The 13,319-nt window shown below is 35.9% G+C and overlaps 1 protein-coding gene across 15 annotated transcripts in view; it reads left to right on the top strand.

The window, feature by feature from the left end:
* EVI5 (ecotropic viral integration site 5) overlaps positions 1-13,319 on the top strand; it is a 72,682-nt gene that overhangs the window by 38,117 nt on the left and 21,246 nt on the right. For 14 of the 15 annotated variants that reach the window (XM_021526204.4, XM_085586459.1, XM_021526183.4 and 11 more), the window contains 4 exons: positions 985-1,125; positions 1,647-1,805; positions 3,380-3,526; positions 6,223-6,318. In XM_021526204.4, coding sequence (XP_021381879.3) covers positions 985-1,125; positions 1,647-1,805; positions 3,380-3,526; positions 6,223-6,318 — 543 coding nt within the window. Of the gene's footprint in view, positions 1-984; positions 1,126-1,646; positions 1,806-3,379; positions 3,527-6,222; positions 6,319-8,023; positions 8,940-13,319 lie in introns of those variants that run through there. The other variant, XM_085586455.1, reaches the window with a different exon arrangement.

Raw genomic sequence — 13,319 nt, 5'->3', positions numbered from 1 at the left:
GAGACTTGCATGGCCACAATGACAGTGCCATAAATATTCAGAAACATACCCTCTCATTTCCTTTATTTACCAATACTTAGATCCCAAAATTCCCATTGAATGCTAATCAGTGGCTGTTGTGCTGTGTTCTGTTAATGTTAATCAGGTGCTTTACTCAACTCTCAAGAAAACCTGACAACTGTCACAGTATTATACATCTGCAAGAACACTTGATTTTGTTGAAAACATCTATGGAGAAATAAAGTAGAAAGTGATGAAGAGCAGTTCAGATTTGAATATTTGGTGACCAGTGATTTGTTGTAGGGGTATTGTAGACATTTTCTTCCCCTCTTGTTTTTCTCCCATATTTCCATTATTAGAATTTCATCTGTTTTGCTTTTCCTGGTGTTTTCATGTTTTCTGCTTGGCCTTCTCTCACCTTTCTGATCTTTCCTTATGTGTCTTGCACTTTCATCTCTAAGACCTCTTGACTGGTTGTTGTTTATAAATATTAACAGATGCTTCCTTTGTCAGCATTTCTGTTCTCCTTTTCAAAGGCTGATAACCTACTTCCTAAAAAATGAATTTCCATTTATTATTTTTCCTGTAAACCTGTAAAGTTACAGCTTTAAAGTGTAATTTCAGTTCCTTGTTGCTTTACGTTTTATCAACTAGATCAAAACCTTTCAAATTACTCTCCATATTTTGATGGTGTGTTCAAATATTGTAAATGTAATATTTTGTTAGGGATACCATTCAGGGAAATCTTGAAGTCAGAATACCTAGAACTACTACCTTATAAATTTTTTTTTGTAGCTGGCAGTTGGAAGTTATTTATACACACTCACGATATGCAGAAGCTTAGATTTTTTTATGATTTTTAATTTGTAGAGGATGTGCATTTTTAAAGTTTTCATAGTTATTACATATCTATGTTCTTAGACTGGATTTCACTGAGCACAATTTTATTCAAATACATATTTAAGAGAATGCTCCTTGTTGCAGAGGAACAGCTCCCTCCCTGATGAGGAAAATGTTGCCAGACTACAAGAAGAACTGATTGCAGTAAAATTAAGAGAAGCAGAATCTTTGATGGGTCTCAAAGAACTAAGGCAGCAAGTCAAAGATTTGGAGGAACACTGGCAGGTATGGGTAGCAATACACTTTTATGAATTTTTGTTTTCAATGATGAAGCGTAAAACTATAAAATTTGGAGATACTGAGATCAAGTAGAAACTAATGGTTACGGATCAAACTGCTGAGGTGAGAAGATCCTTAAACTCAGCTGTTAAAAGACAACTTCAAAAGTATGTTAGAAATTGGTGCCTAGTTGTTATAGATGGCAGAGGGCCTGTGCTACCAGCTAACTGTGACAGTAGGAGGGAAATACCTGGTCAGTACTCCTAATTTGCTGCATGTTTAAAAGGGCTAGAAATAGACAGAAGTCTCAGGATATACTTGCAATGCACTGACTTAATGTAGTTGGGAATGAATTGGTTCAGTTTTTTAATTCTGTTCTTAAAACCAGTAAGTTTCCATGGGTTTCTAGCTTTTAGGCTCAACGGGGGAACTCTAGCTATTTGTCCTCATATAACTGAGACCTTAAATGAAGTAGGGAAACACCAGGAATGATCAGGCATTACCAGCAAAACCATGTGTTTTTCTAGCGTCATCTAGCTCGTACCACTGGCCGATGGAAAGATCCTCCCAGAAAAAACGCAGTGAATGAGCTACAGGATGAGCTGATGACAGTGCGGTTGAGAGAAGCAGAAACTCAGGCTGAGCTGAAAGAGACCAAACAAAGAATGATGGAGGTGGAGACACAGGTACATTATTGAACACTAGGATGTGTGACTTGAGCTGGATGCTGGCAGTTTGACAAATGGTAGATACCTGATGATGATCTTCACTATCTACAGGCAGCACTTCAGTTCCAAAATGTGGGATGTCTTTGCTTCTGTTAGATGGGGATGGGAGAATCTAGTCCATACAGTTCAATTTTAATGTTTCCTCTTTAATCTTTTTCAGGACTATACTTCCTGAATTTCTAATTGGGGTTAGTTGATAGACACTGAATGTGTGTGCATCTTAAGTCAATAAATTTTAACGGGTGTAATAACAAGAAAAGTATGTTTAAGGTGTTTTAAATTTCATAAATCTAATTGGCAATTCTGATAATAGGAATGTTTAGATGGCAGTATGTACTTTCTTGTGGTGACATTGGTGATTCACTGTGGACTCAGCAAAGCAGCTGTGTATTGGTCAGAGTTTTTTAGCACGAGGTTTGCCTTTAATGGGCCAGAATAGAAAAGCATGGGTTACACCTGCTGAAGTTTGTGCAGAAAATACAATCATACCTTGACTACCAAGATTCTTCTTGTGTAGCTAGGGAATAAGTTGCTAAGCTCCTGAAATGAAAAGGCACTGAAGTGGCGAGTTCACATTGTATTAGTAAACTTTCACTCAAGTTAATAGACATAATGTGCTGATGATTGAGAAGGATTTGTAAGAGGTTTCTAAGAAATCTTCCCATGAAATACCTGCTAAATGTTACTTTTAAAAAGAGATTATGCACCCAGAAAACTAAACGAACAACAGCTTTACTTGAAACTGTCAGCAATTCCAGAAACCAGGATAGCATGTAAGGATGTGCTATTGAAGACAGATTAACCAACTGCAAGGCATAGGAAGGCTTCTTTCTGACAGAGGCACCACTTCGTCTATACCAACTGAACACGTTTCCTCTTGCCTTACCTTTTAAAAATGTCACTGACGTGTCAGTATGTTTTTGGTCAGTAGGGGGCGGAGAGATACTGCTGTTTGGCTCACGTGTATTCAGGTACTTCTCACTTCAGTGTTCCATAGAGTCTTTGTATGTGCTTAGGCTGTTCTGCTTAGGCTGTTCAGCTGTCGTCTGAGAAGAATGCCATTCTCCTGGTACAGTGTGCACAGCTTCAGGGACAAATGCTGTGACTTGTAGTTATGCACTGATCTCAACTAAGGTGCCATGTTGCTTTCAGGAATTCAATGGACAGGGAAATGTGCACAGTATTTTTGACATACCTGATCTTTCCTGGATGCATAATGTAGTTGGGAATACAAGTTCACAAAATCTGCCTTACCTAGGCAAGAAATTGGGAAAACAGATCTACTGAAATGTGGTGGAGCTTTGCAATAATGTTCTTAAAACGAGTCATCTGTTTAAGAACAATTTGAATATCCTAGTGATAAAATGTCATGCAGTCTCTTCTGATTACACATGGAAAACTCTGAATGCTTTTTATAAAAAGTTTTTTATGGTAAATCATCTCTAAGTCTGTTTTGTCAGACTTCAGGGAGTTAGATTCATATCCTTTCCTTAACATGTATTTTGTTTCCTTTTTTGGGTCATAAATTTCAGAATCAGATCAATAGTAATCACTTACGAAGGGCAGAGCAAGAGATTGCCAGCCTACAGGAGAAAGTGCAGTATCTTTCTGCACAGAACAAAGGACTTCTGGCTCAGTTGAATGAAGCAAAGCGTAGACAAGCAGAGATTGAATGCAAGGTAAACGACATCCTGAAAAGAATATTTATGTGCTAATATATATACACATTTTAGTCTTGTCTGCCATTATTGGATAAAATAGTGTCTTAACTGAGAAGCATAAATCATAAAACCAGATTTCTTTTTACTGATTTTGACAATATCATTTTGAATTTACCATCTCACAAAAACCACTTGAGGTTTTGACACAGCTGCTTCTTTGTGGTCCCATGAAGATAAACATTTACTTCAGAGCATGGGCACTCTTCAACAACAAACTCTTCAGGTTTTCTTTTTTCTTACTGTCTTGCCAGTTCCATTTGTTTCTAATGGGATTTGAATGTACAGTGCTGCAAAGAAGTAACTTCTGCTGACTCATCAAACTCCATCACAAGCCTTTAGGAAAAAAGACACTGAATCTTAACTAGAAGAAATTGCTTCTACTGACTTTCTTGTTTGCCATAACCTCTGGTTTCCGAAGTACTATTTTTTTAATGCTGAGATTAATTTTACTGATTTTTTAAAATAATCATAATCTTGGTGATGCCTTTTTCATATAACCCATAACTTTGTTTGATGAATTTTTGATACTGAAGGTGCTCATTAATCCTTAAAATTGAGGATTGAGACTGTGTAGTCAATATTCTGGTTTTACATCGACTATATAAAGAGCAGTATGTCTTTAACCTGATTAATGAGTTAGTACACATAAGTATTCTCACTGGGATAATACATTTGTAGAACAATGTTCTAGCATGGGCTAGAGAAAAGTGTGACAGTAATAGAGCACCAGTCATACTCTTTAGAGATTCTGTGAAATTCTGAAAGCAGCTATGGTGAAGAGCCAGTGAAGTATCTTCACTGATATACACTAACATTAGATCCTGAAACTTGTTTTGCAGCTAATAGAAAAAGATTACAATTTACACTGTAAGATGTTTTACAAGTAATATTTGATTATATATCAAAAACAGCAACAGTTATTCCTGATCTCTGTTAACTGATATTGGATTATTTTTTTCTTCTGTTTTTTCAAGTTGTTTGAAATCATGCTCTAGTTTTATTTTTGTCTTGGCTAGGTAGCAATATTTCTACTGTCTCAAAAAGTATCTATTTGGATTTTCAACTCCAAATATATGAATAATAAACTGGTATCTTATTTCAGGAGCTTGTATTTTTCTTTTAAAAGATATCTTGAAATGCTTAAACAGAAATTAAATTTTTTGTAGCCGGTTGCATCTCATACCACCTGTACAGCAACTGGTTTTGCCACAGGTGTGTATTGTTATGTTTTTCTCTTTTTATCTGGCTACTTCTTCTACAGCAAGGACTCAATTTCAATTTTTTTCTTGAAACTCACCACTGATCTTTCAAATCAGCTGTGCTTAAGAATTTGCAATTTAGGATTTGTGCCCCCACCCAGTCTTGTCTTTCCTACCATATCACCTCCTGTGGTAATTATTGAGAATATGCTCTGTTTCAGAGATAAAGCATCAGTACCATCTTGAGTAGCACTATTGACTCATCTCTGATACCAAAGTCAAACCAAGCCAGTCTTTCCTTCAGCTTTCAGTTAAATACATGCAATCCTGTGGACTTGTCGGTTTGGCTTCATTTGAGCAATCATGCAACAGAATTTAGCAAGAATAGCTAAACTTTGTCTAGCACATGATAGATTTCTCTGAAATGGGCTCCACTGATTAGAAATGCAGTTAATTGGGTCCTGTAGATTATAAACCTCCATTAGAGGAATATTTTAAAAAGAACCAAAACCAAACCAACAGCATGTTTAGAAGTAGCTACTATGGATAAGCTTTGACATGTTTGATTTTTATCTCAACTGTACTGTCTAATGAAGAGTGTTTGAGTACTGTTTGTTTGAAGCACACATTAAAATAACAGTACTGGAACTGATTTGCAGTAAATACAGTTCAGTTACACCAGTCTGCTAGAAAAGTAGGTGTAATCTGTCTCTCCCCTAGAGATGTTTGCTCTTCAGCTGATAGTATTGCTCACTAATTATCTACCACTGCTTTCTCTCTGTGGTACCAGGCTGCTGACAATATAATGTTGTTTTGTACTCTGAAGCCTTGAGGACTTGCCTCATGAAACAGGACATTTCTTTCTCTCTTTTTCAGACTCAAATTACCTATAATTTATAGACAGACTTGTAGGTTAAACTTACAGTGAGAGGCTGATTTTAGGTTATGTGCATTAGTATTTTATTCTGAAATGTCTTTGTTATATACTGTGACTAAGATAGCTGGACTAAATGAGAATGCTTTTGTATTTATTTTTTTTATTTTTTAGGACAAAAGAAATTATAAGATAACGCTTGTGTAGCTTTGTTGTTTCTCTATATATAAAGTACAAAATTAAAGCATGAGCTGGTTTCTTTTATAATGTAGTTTCTTTTTTTAAATTTACGGTATAATATTTCTGGAAAACAAGACAGTTGTTTTCTGGATCTTGAAACTGATAACAGCAAGTTTTCAAATCTGCACAGATTTTTTTTTTTTAGATTACTATAGTTTAGAGTTTAAATTATATTTTTACATATTCCTCCTATGGGTTAAAATTAAATCAGAGTTCTTTAGAATAGTGGTAGTTTGCAGAGCAGTGTATTAAGTTTTCTCAGGATTTTGGATAAAAGCAGTGCATAGTCTTTAATCAGCTAAAACTGGTACTAGTTAGCTCCCATTTCTGCCTTTTTCCAGAGTAAAGAAGAAGTGATGGCAGTACGGCTCCGTGAGGCAGACCGCATTGCAGCTGTGGCAGAACTCCAGCAGCATATTGCTGAATTAGAAATCCAGGTAACAAGTGATGGCATTAAATGTGAAACTTGATACTGATTAGATTTTGTACTTTGTGTGTTTTTTGCTTCCTCTACCGTGTTTCTTCATTAGCCTACTGTGAATACAAGACACTGCTTTGCCAAGTGGGATAATGCTGTATTGCTGAATTCCTGTACAAGCTAAACCTTAGATCTGACTTGGGCATATACTTGTGAGCTGTTAATAATTCCTTCTATACAAATACCATTTACTCTTTTTAACTCTGATTTCTGTTTTTTTTTCTTGTAATTGGTACTTTTTGCCAATTAATAGATGAGATTGAAAACATCCTCTGTCTAAAAAAAGATGTATACAATTTTGATTCCAGCAACCATTTTTTTTTCTATGCTTTCTCTTCTGCTATGATCCATGTTGAAGGATTTATTGTAAAACTCTTACTCCCTTGGAACCAGAAATATTTACTGCTCCCATGTCACTGTAGGATCTTGAGATGCATCCTTTGGCCTCTCTGTTGTTCCTTACACTTTCAGTTGCTTTTGGAGCTTTCACAGTCCCATGAACTTGCTGCTCCCTTGTTGAGAAAACCAAAGATTGCTGTGCTTTGTTTTCTTGGCTCTGAGAAATCATGTCTTACTATAGTCTGACCTTTCTATAATCATATTATACTGTTGTCCTATCTGAATTCTGATGCTAAGATTTTCTTGGTTATTTTTACTAAGTTAGAATCTAGTTACTCTCTGGTTTACTTATTTTTAAACCTGGTGTTGCTATTGTGTTTCTCCCCTCTGAAATCTTTCCTTTGAGGTGATGATTTTATTATATTGTTTCAAAAGACACCTTTTCCCTATGATTTCTCATCTAATTGAATCTTTTTAATCTCTTCATAGATAGACTGTACCAATAAATGTCACTGAGCTTGCATAAATAACTTTTGCTATATTTCCTCTAGTGCAGCAGGCACTAAACTTACTGAAAGTTAAAGCAATCATTTCTTTAAATCATAAAATGCTTAGATAATGCTATGATCAGTACATTAGAAATACCTAGATAAGTATGGTAAGCATTGCATATGAATCATTTATCATCTAGTAAGATAACAAGAGAGGAGCTGAGTTAAGGTCAATCTTCTGCTCAAATTAACATTTTAAAGAAAGCGAGGGGAAGTTTAAAGGTTACTTCAAACAATGTGATTTTGTAGGTGAGAAGTGAGTACTCATTTTGCATTATTTTTACTTTAGCACAGACTTCAAATGCCATCCTGCTTCCATTATTTGATAGTCACATCTCTCAAAATGTAATCAGTATCTTATGAAATGGTGAATCCCCTAGTGATCAGTTGGAAATTTTTTGATAGCTGTCACACAATTCAAATTGTGTGTTCATTTTTCAGTGTAAATACATCTGACTTGGTTTTCTGTTGTTTAACTGATCAAACCATCCATTCTCCATTATTTTATTGCTCTCTCCTATTCCTTTTCCACACTTCTGCTTAACTTAGGGATTCCAGAATTGCATGTGGATTTTTATAATACCTTGTTGTGAGACAGAAAGAACTGCAGGAATGTAATCTATTTTATGACTCTAGCTAATACACCCAAAGATCCTACTGTTTTGTCATAATATTGCACTCTCTCAGGTTCAGTTGTTTATCCACATAATCTCTCCTTCCTTTTCACAAGTGCTACTTTGCACAATGCAATTTTTAATGTTTTCATTATTGCAGGTTTTTTGTTTCCATCCAAAAGGCATTTCAAGTCCCAGACTTAAAGGTATTCTCAGATTATCACCTGCTAATGATTTCTTGAGTTTGATTTTAGTAAAATTCTTGATTTTCTTCACAAAAGTGAGAGTGGCTGTGCTTTCTTTGTATACAGTGTGGAGTATGAAGTCACTTTGTGGCTTCATTTGAGTTTGCACTGCTAGGTTTTTGGTGAACATCTGATTTCAGACTAGCAGGAAAAATAATTTCTTCAATTGTGAAATACAGATTTTAAGTGTGAACTATAGTATTTCAAACAAATAATTTAGCAGAATTAAGTTCTAATGTGTTTGTTTTTTTTTTTTTTTGAAACTGTAGACATTACTTGGAACACTTTTATTGAACTGTGATAGATGTTTGGGTTTTTTAAAGAGTCTTAGTGGATATTTTTCACCAGTGTGTTTTGCCAGCAAATACGAAAGTTATGATCAAAACTTCTTTTTTGGGTACTCGTGCTCAAAAGCATGAGGCTTTTCAAACACCCGTACCAGAAGAAATGTAATAATAGAATTGGAAATCCTGAATTCCCAAAGCTTGTCAACTATAAAACATACAATTGATAATAGGGATTAAACATAAGCGAATTTTAAAGGAGATTGAAAATCTAGATAACTTCTTCCTCACTGGAGAAAGAGCTGCCTCCCACTCTATTCTGTTCAGCTTGTAACCAGGCGACAGATGTAATTGCTGTCACATGATGTGGGGATCAGAGGCTCTTTTAATCAGGACTTGCCTTAACGATTTGAAATGCAATATTTAATATGAGAAATACATTTAGCAAGTCTTGGAGCATAGCACCATGATTAAAATACAGATGCACAGAGCATCACAAATAGGTCTGCTTGTCATGCTGTTTCAAAGTTGATAAAAATGAAGGGAGGAAGTTAACCTACCACATAACCTTCCCTTTTTTTCTGAGGGGGGTGGTGCTTTTCTAAGAAGCTCAAGGGATTCATTGCCAGGTCCACATGGGCCATAGCAACACTTAACCTAAATCGCAAGGTTTTCTTTTAAAAGTTTATGTAGGTGTAGGTGCAAGACAGTGATGTTAAATTTGTAATGCAGAGTATCAGTACTCCCACATAAGAACTGATCTGACATCACACACACACATGCTAGATTTAAATCACAGTTTCTGGGTCAGTCTTAGTTTTGGTTACTAATAATGACAGGGATGGAGAGTGAACTATCGTTCAATGAAAGATGTAATTCTGCAACAAGTTGTCAGTTTGTTATGTTGTAAATTTTTTTTCTTAATATATTCTAAATGTCACCTTGTCTTGTCTGAGCATTTAGTTCACAATGCTGAGCTTTTAAACTTTTGTGTAAGTATATTGAAATGCAATGAGTTATCCAATACATGATGAACATTCTAAGTCTTTAATTTAGACTTTCTGTGCAAAAATAGCATGGAATTGAAATTAACTGAAATTTAACTTATGTGGCACATACCTAAGCCCCAGTTATAACCCTGTTTTGTGGAAACAAAGGTTTACTTTGTCAGCATAAGACATCTATCATGTCTTTAATTTTCTTTCACTTGCCAGTTCAGCTTATGTTTGGGAGATAAACATAGAATCAGAGAATGGCTTGGATTGGAAGGAACCTTGAAGATCTTTTTCCAACCTACCTGCCATGGAAGGTTCTTCCTAATACCCTATCTCAATCGCCCCACTTTCAGTTTAAAGCCATTCCCTGCTGTCCTGTGACTACATGCCCTTGTCAAAACTCCCTCTCCAGCTCTCTTGTAGCTTGCTAGGGTGAGGAGCACCAGACCAGTGGCAGTGTATGCAGGTTGAGGAAGCAGAGTGGGGCAGCTGAAGCCTCTGCTTGGCAGCTTAATCTCTTTCCCTCCATTTCTATGCAGGCTGGTGACATGTAGTCTTAAAATTATCAATGGCTGGGTTGAGTTGGGCAGTATAGAGCATATTTGTAATATGAAAAACTAGTTTTACATCTGAGTAATCTTAAAGCAAAATATAGCCATAAGAATTAGTTATTTTTTTGTTGGGTTGATCTGGACAGACAGTAACATCACTTCTTCCTGCTGTGTTTCCTGGCAGATTCAGAGAATTTTGTCACATCTACCCTATTGCTCTAACCCGGTCAAAGCAGCTTTGAGAACAACTGTAAAGGAAATCCATGATTGTGCTAGTAATCTCCCCACAACTTAAACTTTTAGCACTATTTCTTTAGAATGAAGCCTTTCTATGACCTCTGTTTAATAACTTTTCCAAGTACTGACTGTTCAGTAAAGAAATTGTTTCCATCTTTTCAAATTACAGGAAACCCTTTTTTTACTCTTATCAATAGTGGAGTGTGATCTTAGTGATGTGTTTTTTGAAAGTCTAGAATGAGTCACTGTAAAGTCACTGAAAGGACACTAGTTACCACATCTCCCCTTCTGAATATACTTCATTTACATTTTTAATACAGTGTCTTTTGCCATGAAGTAAGAATTTTAAGGCCTCTCCTGAAAAGAGGCTGAGGCATGTTGTTACCAAGTAAATATTTCCAAGTCAGATAAAATCAAATTAAGGGTGTTAGGGAAACATCCTATCTTCCAGTCAGTTTTAGTAAAGACATTATCTGAGGAACAGACAGTTGTCTAGTGTGCCTGGAGTTTGACTGCCTATGTAAACTTTTTTTTCCTGTGTTTCTAAATTTGCAATTATTAAAATGAAAACAACTCTAGATGTTTTCTTATTATTTAAACCAGCTCATTTTCTTATTGATGTGTATTTCCTTTCCTATCTGAAATGATAATTGAGTGTTTTAGAAAATTTGTACTCCTATTGGGATGAAACATCTGCAATTGGAATTTGATTACACTGATCTTCTCTATCTTAAACTTTGATCAAGCAGCAAAAGCCAGCCTAAGACCCTCCAGTGTTTTTCAGATGCTTTCTGGTAATTTATTTATTTGTTGTATAAAACTCTTTTTTATTATGAGTATTAAACTTGGTTTTGGGACACCATTATACAGTAATGGTTTCAGGTATTTTAAATCAGTGGTTTTTTAAGCAGTCTGTACCTACACTCTTGTGTTGCCAGCTATACATCCTAGCCTGATGCTTAAATGAGTTTAAAAGATCTCCGCATGTTCAGGAGCTCTCAGTAGCATCAGGTGGCTTTTTGAGACTAGCTGTTGCTTCTTTGCAAGATGCTTTTTTCTTAGAAAGCTAGACAAAAGAGGATTTAAGTGTGATATGAAAACCATGTTTCTCAGCTGATAGTTTTTGGTGGACAGAGTTTTTTCTCATTTTAAGAAGCAAATTTTTGGAGTGTAGATTTTTCTTCTCAGGAGCTCTCAGTGTAACTCTTGGTATGCACACAAGTACAGTCACTCTACTATTTCACAGCAGAATGAGAGAGGTGAGAGCTTCCAAAACTGTGAAAGGGCCTAAGTGAGTTCTGTCTTAGCAGGGGTTTTTTGATCTATAGAGCTCATTTCCTGCTTCGCTGCCCGTACTACTCCCACTGTATACACAGCCTCTGGGGCAGGGGTTGGACTGTGTATTGGCTGAGTACACTGCTACAAGTACCTGTCCCTAGGGTAGAGGTGATGGCTGCCACAAGGGCGTTTGTTACCCTGATACAGATTTCTAACCCTGGTGGTGCTGTTGGAGCTGGTCTGTCAGAAGAGACTAAAAAGGAGTGGTTAAAAATCTTCAAAAGCAGTGAAATCAAGATGACATCTTTAATTACACCAATTGGCAGTGCTTTTCTAAAAATCCTTCTAGGAAGAGGAGGTAGGCACCGCAGTGGTGCCAATACACAGACACAGTACGCCAGGGGTGTGGGTGTAGAGATTCATTCACATGTGATTGCATCATGTTTTAAACAAATTCCTACATTCTAGTATTGGCTAGCTTTCATTATTTTGCAATTCTGATAATATCCACACCTTGTTTATATATATGTTCTTTGATATTTTTCTTAGTATATTCATTTTATATTTAAAATTACTATGATTTGCCTAGCGACCAGCTAGTTTTTGTGTTGTGACTTCTCCAGGTATCACAGTTTTGTTATAATAGTCTTCACCCTCACCCCCAACCACCAAAAAAACAAGTCAGCAACCCACATCCTATGTGAATAACTCTAGATTAAAAAAATTTAACATGGAGATTACTAATTACTTATACTATTCTCTTTTAAAATGTGTGACATTCACACCTTAAAGACTTCTAAGTGGAGTCTTAGCATTCAGTTTTGAACCCAAACTGTTTGAGTTCTTGAGTGCTTTCTTTAGAAGTACAGAGCTGCTCAAGCACAGTAGTCCAAAACTCTTCAAGCACAGTATACAAGCAATGCAGAGTTAAATGTCCAGTTCCTACTGAAGTAAATGCCACAATAGGAAGTATTAAATGAAATTAAACTGCATGAAAGCAATTTAACTTTTCTTATGTCAGTGCAACTGTGTAGTAACTGTTAGTATGGCTTCACCTTGACTACTGTGTGGAGTCCTGGGCTCCACTATTTCAAAAGGATGTGCAAGTCCTTGAATGTGTCCAGAGGGTAATAAAGCTGGTGAGGAGTGGCTAAGGATTTTGGGGTTATTTAGTTTGGAGAAAAGGAAGCTGAAGGGTGGTGGTGTCAAGCTCCCCCAATGAAAGACTACTGTTAAAGAATAATACTACCAAATTTAAGTTTCTCACATTCAGATTTGCCTTTGATTAATGAATGCTCATCAGAAGGTGGGAATTATTTGCTTTAAGTTCAGATTATGTTCTAACATGAAATGTCACTGGAAGGGGAAACAATTTGGAAGATCATGGTAATACTTTGTACTTGTATAAAAATGTATGTATTGATGTGAAATATCAGTCTCATTTCACAATATTAAAGAATATTAGGTAACTTAAAAATCATAATATAACAGCTAAAACTTTGAAGGTCTTTTTTGTTCATTAGATATAGGTAAACTTTCAGCTATCTACTTATTATTTACTCTCTGAATTAGATTATTTTGATAGAAATTAAAATATATTTTAATGCTGTGGTGTCTGACTCCTGCATGTTTTCCAGTGGTTTGCTACCACAGTTGCATAAGAATCTTTAGAATGGCATGATCAGCTTAGTAGATTTTACTTTTCTGTTGGCCAGGGATGAGCAGCAGCTGTAAAGAAAAATCTGATACCTGGTCCTAATTTTTTTCCTATGTCATCCTTCCAATTTATCCACTGTAGACAGACTTGGTAGCCCACAGCACATGGGATTATTTAATTAGGAAATTTTTTTTTTTAGCAAGTTAAAA

This window comes from Lonchura striata, chromosome 8 (assembly GCF_050655825.1).
Source record: "Lonchura striata isolate lonStrDom1 chromosome 8, ASM5065582v1, whole genome shotgun sequence".
In the NCBI taxonomy this organism is placed as follows: Eukaryota; Metazoa; Chordata; class Aves; order Passeriformes; family Estrildidae; genus Lonchura; species Lonchura striata.
The sequence above is the reverse complement of the archived record's forward strand: the minus strand, read 5'-3'. Positions and strand labels throughout refer to the sequence as shown.